We start from the raw sequence: 18,841 nt of genomic DNA on the forward strand, positions 1-18,841 counted from the left end.
TAAACACAGTTATAAACAACTGGAAGCCTACTCTCCAAATGGAAAATAGAACCTTATCATTATTTTTAAGTCCTGTATGCCCTGAGCTCATCCCCTCACTGCTCCTAGAGGTAACCACTATTCTGAATTTTTGAATTGTAATCAATTTACATTTCTTTATAACTTTGCCATATATAGATTACTAAATAGTATATATTTTTATTATGAAATGTTCACATTCCTTGTAAGGTTTATAAAAATGGTATTCTTTTATAAGTACTATTTTTTATTCAGATTTCTGCTCTTTGTATGTAACTAGAATTCATATATTTTCACTGCTTTATATTTCCCTCATATAAATAAAGCATAATTCATTTATTCATTTTTTTGTGGAAGGACGTTTAGGTTCTCCCCTGTCCCCCCAACTTCTTTTTTAGTTATAAATCATGCTGTACATTCTTATCTCTTGGGGCACATATGTTGAAAGTTTCTCTAGGGTATTTACCTAGTAGTAGACTTGCTGGGTGGTAAATTATGTACATGTTCAACCTTACAAATACCAAATTGTTCTTCCAAAATGACTGGACTACTTCCAACAGCAATATATAGCAGCTTATGTTATTCTACATCCTTTTTTATTTTATCAATCTGGTTGGTGTAAAATGGTATCTTGTGACCTTAATTTGCATTTTCTCTGATTCATAATGAAGCTGAGCATCTTTTGGTGTGTTTATACGCCCTTCATGTTTCCATTTTTGTAAATTTCTATTCAAATCTTTTACCAGTTTGTCTTGTGTCCAAATGAAAATGACATCTATTTTAGTCAATGCAGTGTAATCCATTATTTTTGTTATTTATGTTGATGCTCAAATTGTTCCATATTTGTTCAACTATTCAAGCTGACTTCCCTTTCCTTTTAACATGTCCTCATTATACATTGAGCACTTTTAAAAAGAAATTAATAAATGTTAAGTTTCATGAAATGATTTTCTACATCTGTTTAGATGATTCTGTGTATTTCCCCATCTTTAATCTGTTACTGTGATGAATTAACATTGATTTTCTAACATTAAAAAAACTTTATTTTTTGGATTAAACACAATTTTTGCATGTTGCTGGAATGTCTGCTGTTATTTTGATAGGATTTTTACATCCTCATTCATGAATGAGTTAGACAGTAATTATATATTTTTTAAACTTGACTTATTTTTCCCAAACTATTTAAAATAGTTTTTTATTTTGTAGTATAAATCAGATTAGATGTTAAGCCTTCAGAGTTGGCCAGTCACATAGTCACATAGGCAACTATGGCTGGGGGCCTTGATTCAAAGTTATAGTTATAAATTATAAAATTACACAGTATAGTTTGAAGTAAAACCTACCTATACTTTGTTATGTGACTTGCTATTTTCTTCTTCCATTATCACTTTACAAATTCCTAAATTCTTATAAATGGCAAAAAACACAGAATTGTTAGCAAAAAATTATTTTTCCCTTTTTTATTGTGGTAAAACACATGTAACTTAAAATTTACCACCTTAAGCATTTTAAAATATACTAAAAGCATTTTAGTTCAGTGATACTAAGTACATTCACATTGTTTTACACCCATCGCCACCATCTATTTCCAGAACATTTTTCATCTTGTAAAACTGAAACTCTATACGCATAAAAGTCCTTATTCTTCCATCGTCCCAGCCCCTGGAAACCACCATTCTACTTTCTGTCTTTATGATTTTGACTACCTTATGTATGCATGTAAATGAAATCATACATTATTTGTCTTTTTGTGACTGGGTTATTTCAATTATCCTAATGTCCTCAAGTTTCTTCTATGTTGAAGCATGTCAGAATTTCCTTCCTTTTTAAGGCTAAATAATATTCCATTATGTGCATGTTTGCGTGCACGCATACACACACACACACACACACACACACACACACACACACACGGTTTTGCTTGTGAATTCAGTCTGTCCATGGATACTTGTTTTAGCTACAGTAAATAATGCCGCTATGAACATAGGAAAACAAATATTTTTTAAGATCTTGTTTTCAGTTATTTTGAGTATGTGGCCAGAAGTGGAATTGCTGAATTGATCATATGGTAAATCTATTTTTAACTTTTTAAGAAACTGCCAAACTTTTCCATAGCAGCTGTACATTTTACATTCCTATGAACAGTGCACGAACTTTCATTTTCTCCATGTAATCACTAACATTTATTTTCTGCTTTTGTGATGGTAGCCATTCTAATGGATCTGAGGTGATATCTCACTGTTGCTTTTGTTTCTTAATTAAAAATCTTTATATTTTAGAGACATTTTGGTGTTTTTTTTTTTTTGTTTTTTGTTTTTTTTTTTTAAGATTGCTCTCATTCTGTCGCCCAGTCTGAAGTGCAGTGGCACAATCTCGGCTCACTGTAACCTCTGCCTCCTGGGTTCAAGCGATTCTCCTGCCTCAGGCTTCCAAGTAGCTGGGATTACTGGCATGTGCCCCCACACCCAGCTAATTTTTGTGCTTTTAATAGAGACGGGTTTCACCCTGTTGGCAGGCTGGTCTCAAACTCCTGACCTCAGGTGATCTGCCCTCCTTGGCCTACCAAAGTGGTGGTATTACAGGCATGATCCACCGTGCCCAGCCAGGTTTGTAGCAAAATTGAGCAGAAAGTACAGAGTTCCCATATACCCCTTGCTCCCACTCATGTACAACCTCCACCTCTGTTGACATCCCTCACCAGAGCGGTACATTTGTTACAATTGATAAACTTCATCACACATTATAATCACCCAAAGTCTGTAGTTTACATTAGGTCTCACTTTTCTGTGGGTGGTTGTTGTGGGTTTGTTTGTTTGTTTTTTGAGACAGGGTCTTGCTCTGTTGCCCAGGCTGGAGTTTAGTGGTGCAAACGTGGCTCACCACAGCCTTGACCTCCTGGGCTCAAGGGATCCTTCTGCCTTGGCCTCCCAAAGTGCTAGGATTGCAAATGTGAGCCACCACAATCGGCTTGGGTTCTGACAAATGTATAGCGACATGTGTCAACCATGCAGTATCTTGTAGGACAGTTTCACAGCTATAAAATTTCTCTGTGGTCCACCTATTCATCCCTCCTTCCCCCTAATCTATGGTAACTACCGATTTTTTTACTATCTCTGTAGTTTTACCTTTTGTATAGTGTCATGTGTTGGAACCAGACAGTATGTAGCCTTTTCATATTGACTTCTTTCACTTAGTGAAAAGCAATTAAGTTTCCTCTAAGTCTTTTCATGGCTTGATAGCTCATTTCAGTTTTAATTATGATTAACATTTTAACATTATATGGATGTACCACTGTTTATTTATTCGCCTATTGAAGGACATGTTAACTCCAAGTTTGGGCAGTTATTAATAAACCTGCTGTAAACATCCGTGTACAAATTTTGCATGAATGTTTTCAGTTCATTTGAGTAAATCTCAAGGAAAGTGATATTTGGATGGTATGGTAAGAGCATGCTTAGTTTTTAGGAAATTGCCAGCCTGTCTTCCGAAGTGGCCGTACCATTTTGCATTACCACCAGGAATAAATGAGAGTTCCTGCTGCTCTTCATCCTTGTCAGCATTTGGTGTAGTCATGGTGGATTTTGGCCATTCTAATAGATGTGTGATGGTATTTCATTGTTTTAATTTGGTTGAACATATTTTAATGTGCTTTTTTGCCATCTGTGTATCTTCTTTGGTGAAGTGTCTATTAAGATCTTTTGCTCATTTTTCCTTGGCTTGTTCATTTTCTTATTGTAGAGTTTTAAGAATTTTTTGTATATTTTAGATAACATTCCCTTATCAGATGTGCCTTTTAAAAATATCTTCTCTCAATCTGTGGCCTGTCTTCACAGAGCGGAAGGTTTTAATTTTAATGAAGTTCAGCTTATCAATCATTTCTTTTATAAATTGTACCTTTGTTGTTTTATCTAAGTAGTCATCACCATACCTAAGTTCATCTAGGTTTCCTCCAGTGTTATCTTCTAGGAGCTTTATAGTTTTGCAATGTGGATTTAGATTTGTGGTCTGTTTTAATTTTGATGAAGGGTGTAAAGTGGATGTCTAGATATGTTTATTTATTTTTGTATGTGAATCTGTTGTTGTTCCAGCATCATTTGTCAAAAGGACTATTTTTGCTCCACTGTATTGCCTTTACTCCTTGTCAAATATCAGTTGGCTGTATTTATGTGAGTCTATTTCTGAGCTCTATATTTTGTTCCATTTATCTTTTCATGTCTTCTTTCACTAATACTACACTGTCTTGATTACAGTAGCTTTATAATAAGTCTTGAAGTAGGGTAGTATCAGTCCTCTGACTTTGCTCTTCTTCAGTACTGAGTTGGCTCTATACTGAGTTTTTATATCTCCATATAAACTTCAGAATCAGTTTATTGATAACTTGCTAGGTTCATGATTCGGATTTTGCTGAATCTGTAGATCAAGTTGGGAAAAAGTGACATCTTGACAATATTAAATCACCCCGTACATGGAATAACTCTCCATGTATTTAGTTCTTTGATTATTTTCATTGAAGTTTTGTAGTTTTGCTAAGGTACAATTTTTTTACATAGTTTGTTAAATTTGTAGAAATGTCAACTAATACAGTTGACTAAAAAATAATTCAAAGGAAGATGTAAAAATATCATTTTTTTCCCCATTTATTTATTTTATTGCATTTTAGGTTTTGGGGTACATGTGAAGAACATGCAAAATTGTTGCATAGGTACACACGCGGCAGTGTGATTTGCTGCCTTCCTCCTCATCACCTACATCTGGCATTTCTCCCCTTGCTATCTCTCACCAGCTCCCCACCCCGCACCATCCCTCCCCTGTTTCCCCCCAACTGACCCCAGTGTGTAGTGCTCCCCTCCCTGTGTCCATGTGTTCTCATTGTTCAACACCCGCCTATGAGTGAGAACATGCGGTGTTTGATCTTCTGCTCTTCTGTCAGTTTGCTGAGCATGATGGTTTCCAGGTTCATCCATGTCCCTACAAAGGACCCAAACTCATCGTTTTTGATGGCTGCATAATATTCCATGGTGTATATGTGCCACATTTTCCCTATCCAGTCTATCGTCGATGGGCATTTGGGTTGGTTCCAGGTCTTTGCTATTGTAAACAGTGCTGCAATGAACACTCGTGTGCACGTGTCCTTATAGTAGAACGATTTGTAATCCTTTGGATATATACCCAGTAATGGGATTGCTGGGTCAAATGGAATTTCTATTTCTAGGTCCTTGAGGAATCGCCACACTGTCTTCCACAATGGTTGAACTAATTTACACTCCCAAACCAACAGTGCAAAAGTGTTCCAATTTCTCCACACCCTCTCCAGCATCTGTTGTCTCTAGATTTTTTAATGATCGCCATTCTAACTGGCATGAGATGGTATCTCAATGTTGTTTTGATTTGCATCTCTCTGATGACCAGTGATGATGAGCATTTTTTCATATGTTTGTTGGCCTCATGTATGTCTTCTTTTGTAAAGTGTCTGTTCATATCCTTTGCCCACTTTTGAATGGGCTTGTTTGTTTTTTTCTTGTAAATCTGTTTTAGTTCTTTGTAAATTCTGGATATCAGCCCTTTGTCAGATGGGTAAACAGCAAAAATTTTTTCCTATTCTGTTGGTTGCCAGTTCACTCTAATGACTGTTTCTTTTGCTGTGCAGAAGCTGTGGAGTTTGATTAGGTCCCATTTGTCTATTTTGGCTTTTGTTGTCAATGCTTTTGGTGTTTTGGTCATGAAGTCCTTGCCTACACCTATGTCCTGAATGGTTTTGCCTAGATTTTCTTCTAGGGTTTTTTTGGTGTTAGGTCTTACGTTTAAGTCTTTAATCCATCTGGAGTTAATTTTAGTGTAAGGTGTCAGGAAGGGGTCCAGTTTCTGCTTTCTGCACATGGCTAGCCAGCTTTCCCAACACCATTTATTGAACAGGGAATCCTTTCCCCATTGCTTGTTTTTGTCTGGTTTGTCAAAGATCAGATGGTTGTAGATATGTTGTGTTGCCTTCGAGACCTCTGTTCTGTTCCATTGTTCTATATCTCTGTTTTGGTACCAGTACCATGCTGTTTTGATTACTGTAGCCTTGTAGTATAGTTTGAAGTCTGGTAGTGTGATGCCCCCCGCTTTGTTTTTTTTGCTTAGAATTGACTTGGCTATGCGGGCTCTCTTTTGGTTCCATATGAAGTTTAAGGTGGTTTTTTCCAGTTCTGCGAAGAAGGTCATTGGTAGCTTGATGGGGATAGCATTGAATCTGTAAATTACTTTGGGCAGTATGGCCATTTTCACGATATTGATTCTTCCTAACCATGAACATGGAATGTTTCTCCATCTGTTTGTGTCCTCTCTTATTTCGTTGAGCAGTGGCTTGTAGTTCTCCTTGAAGAGGTCCTTTACGTTCCTTGTTAGTTGTATTCCTAGGTATTTTATTCTCTTTGTGGCAATTGTGAATGGAAGTTTGTTCTTGATTTGGCTCTCTTTAAGTCTGTTATTGGTGTATAGGAATGCATGTGATTTTTGCACATTGATTTTGTATCCTGAGACTTTGCTGAACTTGCTTATCAGTTTCAGGAGATTTGGGGCTGAGACGATGGGGTCTTCTAGATATACAATCATGTCGTCTGCAAATAGAGACAATTTGACTTCCTCCTTTCCTATTTGAATGCCCTTTATTTCTTTTTCTTGCCTGATTCCTCTAGCTAGAACTTCTAATACTATATTGAATAGCAGTGGTGAGAGTGGGCATCCTTGTCTGGTGCCACATTTCAAGGGGAATGCTTCCAGTTTTTGCCCATTCAGTATGATATTGGCTGTTGGTTTGTCATAAATAGCTTTTATTATTTTGAGATACGTTCCATCAATACCTAGCTTATTGAGGGTTTTTAGCATAAAGAGCTGTTGAATTTTGTCAAAGGCCTTCTCTGCATCAATTGAGATAATCATGTGGTTTTTGTCTTTGGTTCTGTTTATGTGGTGAATTACGTTTATAGACTTGCGTATGTTGAATCAGCCTTGCATCCCCGGGATGAAGCCTACTTGATCATGGTGGATAAGCTTTTTGATGTGCTGTTGCAATCAGCTTGTCAGTATTTTATTGAAGATTTTTGCATCTATGTTCATCATGGATATTGGCCTGAAGTTTTCTTTTCTTGTTGAGTCTCTGCCAGGTTTTGGAATCAGGATGATGTTGTTCTCATAAAATGAATTGGGAAGAATTCCCTCTTTTTGTATTGTTTGGAATAGTTTCAGAAGGAATGGTACCAGCTCCTCTTTGTATGTCTGGTAGAATTCGACTGTGAACCCATCTGGACCTGGGCTTTTTTTGGGTGGTAAGCTCTTAATTGCTGCCTCAACTTCAGACCTTGTTATGGGTCTGTTCAGGGTTTTGGCTTCTTCCTGGTTTAGGCTTGGGAGGAGGCAAGTGTCCAGGAATTTATACATTTCTTCCAGGTTTATTAGTTTATGTGCATAGAGTTGTTTGTAATAATCTCTGATGATGGTTTGAATTTCTGTGGAATCTGTGGTGATATCCCCTTTATCATTTTTTATTGCATCAATTTGGTTATTCTCTCTTTTCTTTTTTATTAATCTGGCTAGTGGTCTGTCTATTTTGTCATTTCAAAAAACCAGCTCCTGGATTTATTGATTTTTTTGAAGGGTTTTTGTGTCCCTATCTCCTTCAGTTCTGCTCTGATCTTAGCTATTTCTTGTCTTCTGCAGACTTTGAGGTTTTTTGATCTTGCTCCTCTAGCTCTTGCAGTTTTGACGATAGGGTGTCAATTTTTGATCTCTCCTTGCTTCTCATGTGGGCACTTATTGCTATATATTTTCCACTAGAGACTGCTTTAAATGTGTCCCAGAGATTCTGGTATGTTGTGTCTTCATTCTCGTTGGTTTCGAAGAACATCTTAATTTCTGTCTTCATTTCATTGTTTATCCCGTCAACATTCAAGAGCAAGTTGTTCAGTTTCCATGAAGCTGTGCAGTTCTGGGTTAGTTTTTGAATTCTGAGTTCTAACTTGATTGCACTGTGGTCTGGGAGACTGTTTGTTACGATGTCCGTTCTTTTGCATTTGCTGAGGAGTGATTTACTCCCAATTATGTGGTCAATTTTAGAGTAGGTGTGATGTGGTGCTGAGAAGAGTGTATATTCTGTGGATTTGGGGTGGAGAGTTCTGTAAATGTCTATTAGGTTTGCTTGGTTCAGGTCTGAGTTCAAGTCCTGGATATCCTTGTTAATTTTCTGTCTGGTTGATCTGTCTAATATTGACAATGGGGTGTTAAAGTCTCCCACTATTATTGTGTGGGAGTCTAAGTCTCTTTGTAAGCCATTAAGAACTTGCCTTATGTATCTGGGTGCTCCTGTATTGGGTGCGTATATATTTAGGATCGTTAGCTCTTCTTGTTGCATTGATCCTTTTACTATTATGTAATGTCCCTCTTTGTCTCTTATGATCTTTGTTGCTTAAAGTCTAATTTATCAGAGATGAGAATTGCAACTCCTGCTTTTTTTTACTCTCCATTTGCTTGGTAAATCTTCCTCCATCCCTTTATTTTGAGCCTTTGTGTATCCTTGCATGTGAGATGGGTTTCCTGGATACAGCACACCGATGGGTTTTGGCTTTTTATCCAATTTGCCAGTCTGTGTCTTTTGATTGGGGCATTTAGTCCATTTACATTTAGGGTTAATATTGTTATGTGCGAATTTGATACTGCCATTTTGGTGCCAGCTGGGTGTTTTGCCCTTTAGTTGAGCTGGTACGTGTTGTTCCTTTATATGTGTAGAGCCTCTTTCAGAAGCTCTTGTAAAGCAGGCCTGGTGGTGATGAAATCTCTGAGTGCTTGCTTGTTCACAAAAGATTTTATTTTTCCTTCGCTTATGAAGCTTAGTTTGGCTGGATGTAAAATTCTGGGTTGAAAGTTCTTTTCTTTAAGGATGTTGAATATTGGCCCCCACTCTCTTCTGGCTTGTAGGGTTTCTGCTGAGAGATCTGCTGTGAGTCTGATGGGCTTCCCTTTGTGGGTAACCCGACCTTTCTCTCTGGCTGCCCTTAGTATTTTCTCCTTTATTTCAACCCTGCTGAATCTGACGATTATGTGCCTTGGGGTTGCTCTTCTTGACGAATATCTTTGTGGTGTTCTCTGTATTTCCTGGACTTGAATGTTTGCCTGCCTTGCTAGGTTGGGGAAGTTTTCCTGGATAATATCCTGAAGAGTATTTTCCAGCTTGAATTCATCCTCTTCGTCACATTCAGGTATGCCTATCAAATGTAGATTAGGTCTTTTCACATAATCCCACATTTCTTGGAGATTTTTTTCATTCCTTTTTACCCTTTTTTCTCCAGTCTTGCCTTCCCGTTTTATTTCATTGAGTTGATCTTCAGCCTCTGATATCCTTTCTTCTGCTTGGTCAATTCGGCTGTTGATACTTGTGCATGCTTCGTGAAGTTCTCGTGTTGTGTTTTTCAGCTTCATCAATTCACTTATATTCCTTTCTATTTTGTCCATCCTCGTTAGCATTTTGTCAAATCTTTTGTCAAGGTTCTTAGTTTCTTTGCATTTGATTAGAACATGTTCTTTAAGTTCACAGAAGTTTCTTACTACCCACCTTCTGAAGTCTGATTCTGTCATTCCATCACACTCGTTCTCCAACCTTGTTCCCTTGCTGGTGAGGAGTTGTGATCCCTTGTAGGAGGAGAGGTGTTCTGGCTTCGGGTGTTTTCATCCTTTTTGCGCTGGTTTCTTCCCATCTTTAAGGATTTATCTACCTGTCGACTTTATAGTTGCTGCCTTTCAGATTGGGTCTCAAATCTTTCAGATTAACGTTCTGTTTGTTGATGATGAGGTTATTTCTGTTTCTTGGTTTTCCTTCTGACAGTCTGCCCCCTCTGCTGTAGGTCTGCTGAGATTCACTCCAGGCCCTGCTTGCCTGGGGTTCATCTGCAGCAGCTGCTGAACAATAAGGGTTGTTACCAGTTTTCTTCTTCTGCTATCTTTGTCCCAGAAGGATACCCGCCTAGTGTCAATCTGATCTCTCCTTTATGAGGTGTCTCTTTGGATATTTAGGGGTCAGGGAGCTGCTTGAGGAGACGGTCTCTTCTTTATAGGAGCTCAAATGGTGAGCTGTGAGCTCTGTTGTTCATTCAGAGCTGCTGGGCAGGTACGTTTAGGTCTCCTGCAGCAGAACTCATAAACTGCTTTTTGTTCCCAGGTGCTCTGTCCCAGGGATTTAGGGCTTTATTTATGAGTTACTGTTATGCTGCTGCCTTCTTTTTTTTTTCCCTTCAGATCTGCCCTGCCCAGCAAGGAGGCAGCCTAGTCACTGTCGGCCTGTAGAGGCTTTGCTGAGCTGCTGTGGGCTCCGCCCAGCTGCCGAGTGAACTTCCCTGCCATCCTGTTTATATGGGTGTAGTTAGAACTGCTTTGGTGGCCGGGCGTGGTGGCTCACGCCTGTAATCCCAGCACTTTGGGAGGCCGAGGCAGGTGGATCACAAGGTCAAGAGATCGAGACCATCCTGGTCAACATGGTGAAACCCCATCTCTACTAAAAATACAAAAAATTAGCTGGGCATGGTGGTGCGTGCCTGTAATCCCGGCTACTCGGGAGGCTGAGGCAGGAGAATTGCCTGAACCCAGGAGGCGGAGGTTGCGGTGAGTCGATATCGCGCCATTGCACTCCAGCCTGGGTAACAAGAGCGAAACTCTGTCTCAAAAAAAAAAAGAACTGCTTTGGCGTTGGTGGCCCGCCTCTGTTGAGGCGGAGTCTCTCTGCTGTGGGGGGTTGCCTTGGCAACGGCGGGCTGCCTCGGCAATGGCAGGTTGCCTTGGCAATGGCGGGCTGCCTCAGCAATGGCGGGTTGCCTTGGCAATGGCGGGCTGCCTCAGCATTGGCCGACTACCTCCGTCGTGGTGGGTAATGGCGGACGCCCCTCCCCCACAGAGCTGGACCGTCGGGGGGTTCAACTGCGCTTGCTGTGAAACTCTCAATCCAGAGTTTCTGGTTGCTGTTCTTTTGTGGAGGTGGGACCAGCCGAGCCTGATCGCCTGGCTGCCTGCCTCAGAGCCTTTTTTAAGTTTGTGTTCCCGTCACCTGTTGAAGAGGCGCCGGGGTCTGTTTGTTTTCCCCTGCGGCCACTCACTGCGCTGGCTTAAACAGCGGCACTGAGGTTTGTGGTGCTTTTTTTTTTTTTTTGCCCCAATCTACTGTCCTGGTTCCCTGCTCGGTCCCCTTTTTAAACAGACGAATGGGCGACTTCCCGTGGCTTCAATCGCCAGCCAAAAGGGCACCCGGACCAGTGTATTTTGTAGGGAGAACCGCTGCTCCAGGGCGCCGACAAAGCAGCCGCGCGGGGCAAAGCAGCAGTGCCGGCCAGCACAGCCGGGCTGGCCGAAACAGCCGCGCTGGTGACCTGTGGAGCTTCTTCGCCTGGGAATTTCCTAGTCTGTGGGCAATAAAAATGTGGCGTCCACTCACCCTCTGCACTTTCACTGGGAGCTGCAATCCTGAGCTGTTCCTAAATGGCCATGTTGGATCCTCCCCCGCCATCATTGTTTGTAATTGGTATCATTTTGAATACTTGAGAAATCCAAATAAACTGCTACTAGAAACAGTGAAATTATCTTCATTGGTACATATTTAATATAATTTTTCTATATGCATACAATCAGAAAATATGAAGATTCTTGATATAACAGCAGCAGAAATAATAGAAAAAATATGCAGAATTTATATAAAAAGACTATACTTGCTAATGCATGTAAAAGAAGATTTAAAGAAATGGAAGCAACATGTATTGTTTTGGGATCTGAAGATTCAATGTTGAACAGATATAACTATAAATAGCCTACATTATTGAATAAAGTAATTTTAATAATTTTAGTTTTTGAAACTTAAGCTGATTCTAAAATTCACATGGAAACTGATACATATGGATCAAAAATAAAACTTCTAGAAGAAAATATTGATTATTTTACTTTTCCTACCTTTTTAAATTACGGAGATAAATCAAAAGACCTAAAGGAAATTAAAGATAAATTTGCTAACATAAAGATTTAGAAAATAAACATAATACAAAAAAATACCACAAAGGTAAAAAATGAACTGAGAAAAATATTTACAGTATGTTTACTTGATAAGGGGCTATGTTCTTTTTTAATTATATTTCAAGTTCTGGGATACATGTGCAGAGTGTGCAGGCTTGTTACATAGGTATATACGTACCATGGTGGTTTGCTGCATCCATCAACCCGTCACCTACATTAGGTATTTCTCCTAATCCTATCCCTCCCCTAGCCACTGATGCCCTGATAGGCTCTGGTGTGTGATGTTCCCCTCTCTGTGTCCATGTGTTCTTATTGTTCAACTCCCACTTATGAGTGAGAACATGAGGTATTTGGTTTTCTGTTCCTGTGTTAGTTTGCTGAGAATGATGGTTTTCAGCTTCATCCGTGTCCATGCAAAGGACATGAACTCATCCATTTTTATAGCTACATAGTATTCTGTGGTATATATGTGCCACATTTTCTTTATCCAGTCTATCACTGATGGGTATTTGGATTGGTTCCAAGTCTTTGCCATTGTGAACAGTGCTGCAATAAACATACATGTGCATGTGTTTTTATAGTAGAATAATTTATAATACTTGGGTATATGCCCAGTAATGGAATTGCTGGGTCAAATGGCTTTCCTGATTCTAGAGTGCCCATTTGTGTTTTAACAAAATATATAAACTAAAATTTATTTATACATGTTGTCTGGAAGGATGCACAGGAAACTGTTGATGATGGTTGTCTCTGGGAGTTTGAAGTACGGGATGGATAATGGGATGTTTTAATTGTATAGTCTGTTTTGAACAGTTTGAATTTTGTTTATTATGGATGTACAATTTTCACAATAAGAAACAAAAGTTTTTTGTTTTGTGTGTTACTTATATTTTTTTCTTGGATTTTTCCAGATTTCTCTTGCACTTTGTTTTGTTTTGATGTTTGGGAACTCAATGTTATTAACTTCTTACTATGCTTCTTCTTTGGTAATTATTTGGGTAAGTATTCCTTAACACTTATATGGTTGTTTTTTGAAACAAATGGCTTAACAATTTCTTCTTCACTGGCTTAGGATTCGTGAAGGTTTTCTATAGGAACTACCTCAAGTATCTTACTGAATATTCTAGATATGATGGTGTTCAAGTACTCACTTCCAAAACAGGAAAAAAAAAAAGGAAAATTAGCATCATTTCAGAAATGTTTCTAAGCTTTCTTCTCCCTTCCTCCTTTCCGTTTTTATCCTACTCCTGCTCCATTTTCTGAACCCTTTCTTCTCACTGCAATCTTGTAACGGCCAGTCCTCTTCATTCCACTGTGATCAGAAGATCAAGGCCTTGGTTACTTAGGGTTTTTTTCTTTGTTTGTTTGTTTCATTTGGTTTTAGCCTCTTGTCTACTCGTATGGAATATTCAGATGGTTTAAGTAAGGTGATGATTTGGTTTTATATTGCTCAATCACTACCAAAAATAGCTTTAGATGATGGAGAGGTTATTTTACAAAATTAGAAGTGATGGAAGTTCATATCATTTCTTCTGCTGCATTTCACAGGATGACTTTATAAATATAAAAGTCTTCTAAAATTTAATGACTGCCTTTTTTTTGGGTGGATTTCCCATTAAAAAGTTTTGCAAACTTATTATTTCTTATATTTAAAGTGCATGTGCTTAAGTTTCCTGATGACTTTAAAAGCATATTGTACTGTCATAATTGGAATGTATTCTACTTCTTGAATAATTAAGTTACTCAGATCATTTGGGGTTTCTTAATTACTAGAACTCATTAAATTTGAAACCACCTTACTCATTTATTTAACAAATAATATTTATTTAAAAACTCATTTCTCAAGAATATGCCTCTTCCCAGTCTGGCCCAACACCCTTTTCAGATTGTTCCTTGAGTATATTTAGCCACAGAAATTAGCAGTTAGCGTGATGCTGTTTTCAGAAACAAGAAACATCATAACTTTGGGATTAATAAGTATAGTTCTTAAGTTCTGTGTACTCTGTTTATTATTAGGAAAGATGAAAAAGAACTCATTTGTATATTTGACATATGTACTTTGTCAAGTACTGCTATCACCCAGGATAAAGTATGTGAATCTTGGTACTATGGACAGGGAAACCATTGAATCGAATATTACATATAAATAAAATCCAATTTAAGTACATTTTGTAGGAAATTTCTCTTCAATTCTATATGTGAGGTATGCTGCTAGATGCTTCACACTGAGGTGCGTCTTAGGTATGAAGTAAGCATATTTATGTATATTGTGTATATTTTAGTGTATAAAAAAATGATAACAGAATACGGCATGTTTGTGCATATTTAACTATAAACACATATTTGCATATATTTATAATTAATCACTTTGGGACCTGAATTGTATCACATTTTGTATTTTCAGATATTCAGAAACTTCCAAAAAGATTTAATTTGGTTTCAAGTATTCATGGTTTGATCTCTAATCATATTTTTTGCCATATTTGAAGTAGTTTTAGCTCCCTAAGGGTAATACAGTTTGGGAGTGTTAATACCTGAAAATACTTAAGATTTAGCAAGAGAAATATTTAGTTGATCCATTACAATTTCATTTGTTATTTACCCTAAGAGTCAGTAATTTTTAGCAAAGGAAAATCTTATGCCTGTATGACTGCTGGCCAAAATTCTGAAATTGTTATGTACTTCGTGGCTAATAGATAAATCAGATGTCAGATCAGTCCTAGACATTAACATATGGTGATTCCTTTTCAACTTTAAAAAGTCGTGCACTCATCTAATTTACTCTGGATAATAGGGCAATACCTTGAAGTCACTGACTATAGAAATGAGCATGTGTATGGAATGGGGAAAATTGACCATGTGCTAAATTGTAGATACTTGAGAATCTTATTATTTAGAAGAATTTTTTGGTACTTGAATTTAAGTCTGTAAGTATTAACTATATACTATGTTATTTTCTCTATTCAGGGTATTCTGGCAATGAAACCACATTTCCTGAAAATAAATGTATCTGAACTTAGTTTATGGGTAAGAATCAATCTATTTTAATGCTTATGTTTTTTCTTCTCTAAAATATATCATTGGTTTATGTTTTACTTTTAAGAAAATAATCTATGTAATGCAGGGGATCCAACAGTTTTATAGTATATTAGGGCTCAATTTTAATGTACCAAATTGCACTTTTTATGAAACAGGTCAAAGTTAATCTTTGATATGTAGTTAAAGAATTCCAGTTGTATTTATTACTCTTGTTTCTTCTGAGAAACAGTGCATGTATAAGAAGTGTAAAGGGAAATTTACCTGCAGTGGTTGTGTAAATCTTCTATAAAATATATTAATTTTTATAAGATTATATGATTATATTTTTATTTTTAGTTATTGCCTCTTGATTTTGAGCAACATTCTTGATTTTAAATTGAGATACATGTTTTAGCATTTTCTCTTGTAGGTAGCTATGTGTATTTCATGTATGAGTAAAGCATTTATTTTTTTCTTCCTAGCCTATGTCTATGGAATATGAAGCATGAAAGTTTTTTTTTTTTCTTTTTTTAGGTTATTCAAGGATGTTTTTGGTTATTTGGAACTGTCATACTCAAGTACTTGACATCTAAAATTTTTGGTATTACAGATGATGTAAGTGCATTTTTGCTTAAACTTGAAAGACTTGAAAATAATCAAATAGGCTAAGAATAAATTGTTTGATGTAATCCCAGCACTTTGGGAGGCCGAGGTGGGCGGATCACAAGGTCAGGAGATCGAGACCATCCTGGCCAACATGGTGAATCCCCGTGTCTACTAAAAATACAAAAATTAGCTGGGCATAGTGGCGCATGCCTGTAATCACAGCTACTCAGCAGGCTGAGGCAGGAGAATTGCTTGAACCCAGGAGGCGGAGGTTGCAGTGAGCCGAGATTACGCCACTGCACTCCAGTCTGGTGCCTGGCGATGGAGCGAGACTGTCTCAAAAAAATAAAATAAATTGTTTGAGTTGTTCAAGTATCATTAAATGAAATTCTACAATGAAGTCTGTTCAACTATTATTTTATGTATTTAATATACTAGAAAGTAAATGTAATTGTATATAGATTTTTGTTTTCCAAAATTAGTTTCTTGAGACAATCTCTTATTTTATTGATCCTTCTATATTACTAAAATTTTAAGGCAGGAAACTTCTAGAGATTAAAGATCAAATTTTAAGGTCTATAACAGTCATTTTTCTCTAGCTTATTTGTAACTGGTAAAGACACCATCTTCAGAGCCTTAACTGGTGATTGTATTATAGTCTCATTCTTTTTTCTCCCCAGTTTTCAAGTCATTACTTGTAAAAGGCTTTTATAAGTCTTTATAGATAATTTAATCCAAATTAGTCTTACTTAGAGAAGATTTTTATTTGTTTTTGGTATTAGGGCAGGAGGGAAGATAAAATGAAAAGTCTGTCTTATAATTTTAAGGATCCTCCTTGTCCGCAATTGCTTTGCCTATTTTATTTTGGTGTTTTAATCAGCACATCCTAAGTCAGGAGGCTAGCAAAGATTTAATTTAAAAAAGAAAGCAGCACAAGAACCAACATGAAAGAAATAAACTACTTTTTCCCCCTATAATTTATTTTGATGGATGCTGTTTCTTTCTGAACGAGATTAATGCTATAGTTTTGAAACTGGGTTATGTGGAGTTCTAGGACTTTCAGGACTCTTCCCTGAGGGCTCTCTACTCCCCCAGCTCCTAGCCCCTCTTTTACCCAGGACAGTTTAACCTTAATCTCTTTTATTTAGGTTTTCTTAAGGACAAGGGTTATTTTGGCTTAAAACATTGAAAACACATGAGCTATTAAATGGGTGGTCTACAATCTGTGGAAAGATTTTTAAACTATAAAAGTATAGTTGAAAATATATTCATTCAGTACGTCCTGTGTGCCTGACAGTAGAAGGAATCCTAGAGATACAAAACTGAGTAAGATAACGGTCTAGCGGAAAATTTGGAAAAGAGGAACAATTTCTAGCAGTTATAGTACAATGTAATGAAGGCTATGATAAAAAATTAAGTACAGAGTGCTGCAGGGATACACAAGAGGAGCATCAGGGAAGGATCCTAGAAGTCAGCTATGAGAATGAGAGCTGACAGGCGGGTGAGTCAGCCAATATGCAGAGCATGAGCAGGAAGGCAAGTGAAATAGCCCTAGTCCTGCGTTTATGAAATCTGTTTTCCTCACTGGGGGAAAATGAACCAGTTACGGTATTAATTCAGGTTAAAGCGATTGTTGTCATTTTCTGTCATAGCCTAAAATCATGCCAGGTCCAAAAAAAAAGTGCTGTAGACTTCGTTATTTGCAAATCAGAAATAATTTAGTTGTAACTTTAGCATTTCTAGAAATATGTAACGTCGGTCAAGGGCATCGGCTCAAATTCTTAATTTTGACATTGGTTAAAGGAAGAGAGTGGCAAGGCTACCCAGCCTTTCATTTCCTGCTGAGTTCTCCACTTTTACTGATAGTACCTCTGAGCAAAGGTTTTTAACTCTCCACCCCAAATCAGGTCAGTGTGCTCCAGTAGCAAAGGTTCTGTTTTTGACCAGTCACACTCCTCCCTGCCCCCTTCAAAAGAACTGTTGCACTAATAGTATGAGGGAGGTGGTGGTGGTGCTGAGGGTGGATGGGAGCAACCTAGGTAAAAATGCCACAGACTCCCACTGTTTTTACCTAGACTTTCTGAATTTTTTTTTATGAATGAATGCTTCACACATTGTTGCTTCCTTTTGGTCAGTTTCTAGAACCTGATATGAGTTTTGTTTTTTTTTTTAATAGTTTTTTCCAATTTTAAAGTTGTTTTGGGGAATGGGAGTTACCAACTTCCTCACTCTGACATTTGGAAGTCTCCACATTTTTCAATATATGAATATTGATCTAGCTTGTATCCTGGGATAAACTTCACCTGCTCAAATGTAGTATTTTTCTATATTGGTGGATTTGGTTAATATTTATAAGGATTTTTGTCTATATTCATGAGGAATATTTGTTGTACTTTTCTTTTCTTGTAATGGTTTTGTCTGGTTTTGGTTTCAGAGTAATATTGTCTCCTAAAATTATTTGCAAGTTTTCTGTCTCCTGTTTTCACAGAGATTTTTGTGTAGAATTGTTACTACCTCTTCCTTAAATGTTTGGTAGAATTTGGCAATGAAGCCCTCATGGCTTGGAACATTCTTTGTGACTAGGCTTTTTACTGCAAATTCAATTTCATTAGGAAGTTCTCCATTTCATCTGGAGTGAGGAATTTGCCCATTTTGTATATGTCATCAAATGGATAATGCTTTTTTAATTTAGTCAGTTAAATTCTTATTGGAATTTTTGTGTATGTGTCTATATGGAAAATGACCTTTTGTTCTTTTATTGACTTCTCCTTATTTGGATTTGGAATTAATATTGGTCTCCTATTAAGAGGTTTTTTTTTTGGAGTCCTTTTTTTCTATTTTTTCTACTTTCTGGCAACTTGTGAAATGTTGTTTTTTTTTTTTTTTAAGTTTAATAATTCATCTATGTTAACCACCTGAGCCTAGGGCTTTTTGGGAGGGAAAATACTTGATTTCTACTTCAGTGATTTGAATACTTTTTCTTCTATTCAAGTTTTCTGTTGCTTTTTGTGCCAATTTTGGTGTTCTGTGATTTTCCGTAAATGCATCCATTTTACCTAGGTTTTACAATTTATTAGCAAATTGTATAGCATACTCTTCTTATTTTAATTATGTTGAGTCCATAGTTATTTCTCCCTTTTTCATTTTGCTTTTTGTTTGCATCTTTTATTTTCTTCAT

At 37.2% G+C, this 18,841-nt stretch overlaps 1 protein-coding gene across 1 annotated transcript in view; it reads left to right on the forward strand.

The window, feature by feature from the left end:
* DPY19L1 (dpy-19 like C-mannosyltransferase 1) overlaps positions 1-18,841 on the forward strand; it is a 121,622-nt gene that overhangs the window by 73,854 nt on the left and 28,927 nt on the right. Inside the window, exons 11-13 of the mRNA XM_032286816.1 lie at positions 12,951-13,037; positions 15,007-15,066; positions 15,592-15,672. Of these exons, the coding sequence (XP_032142707.1) occupies positions 12,951-13,037; positions 15,007-15,066; positions 15,592-15,672 (228 nt within the window). The remainder of the gene's footprint in view (positions 1-12,950; positions 13,038-15,006; positions 15,067-15,591; positions 15,673-18,841) is intronic.

The sequence above is a fragment of the Sapajus apella genome, unplaced genomic scaffold, assembly GCF_009761245.1.
Source record: "Sapajus apella isolate SASKATOON/1434 unplaced genomic scaffold, GSC_monkey_1.0 scaffold19, whole genome shotgun sequence".
Taxonomy (NCBI): Eukaryota; Metazoa; Chordata; class Mammalia; order Primates; family Cebidae; genus Sapajus; species Sapajus apella.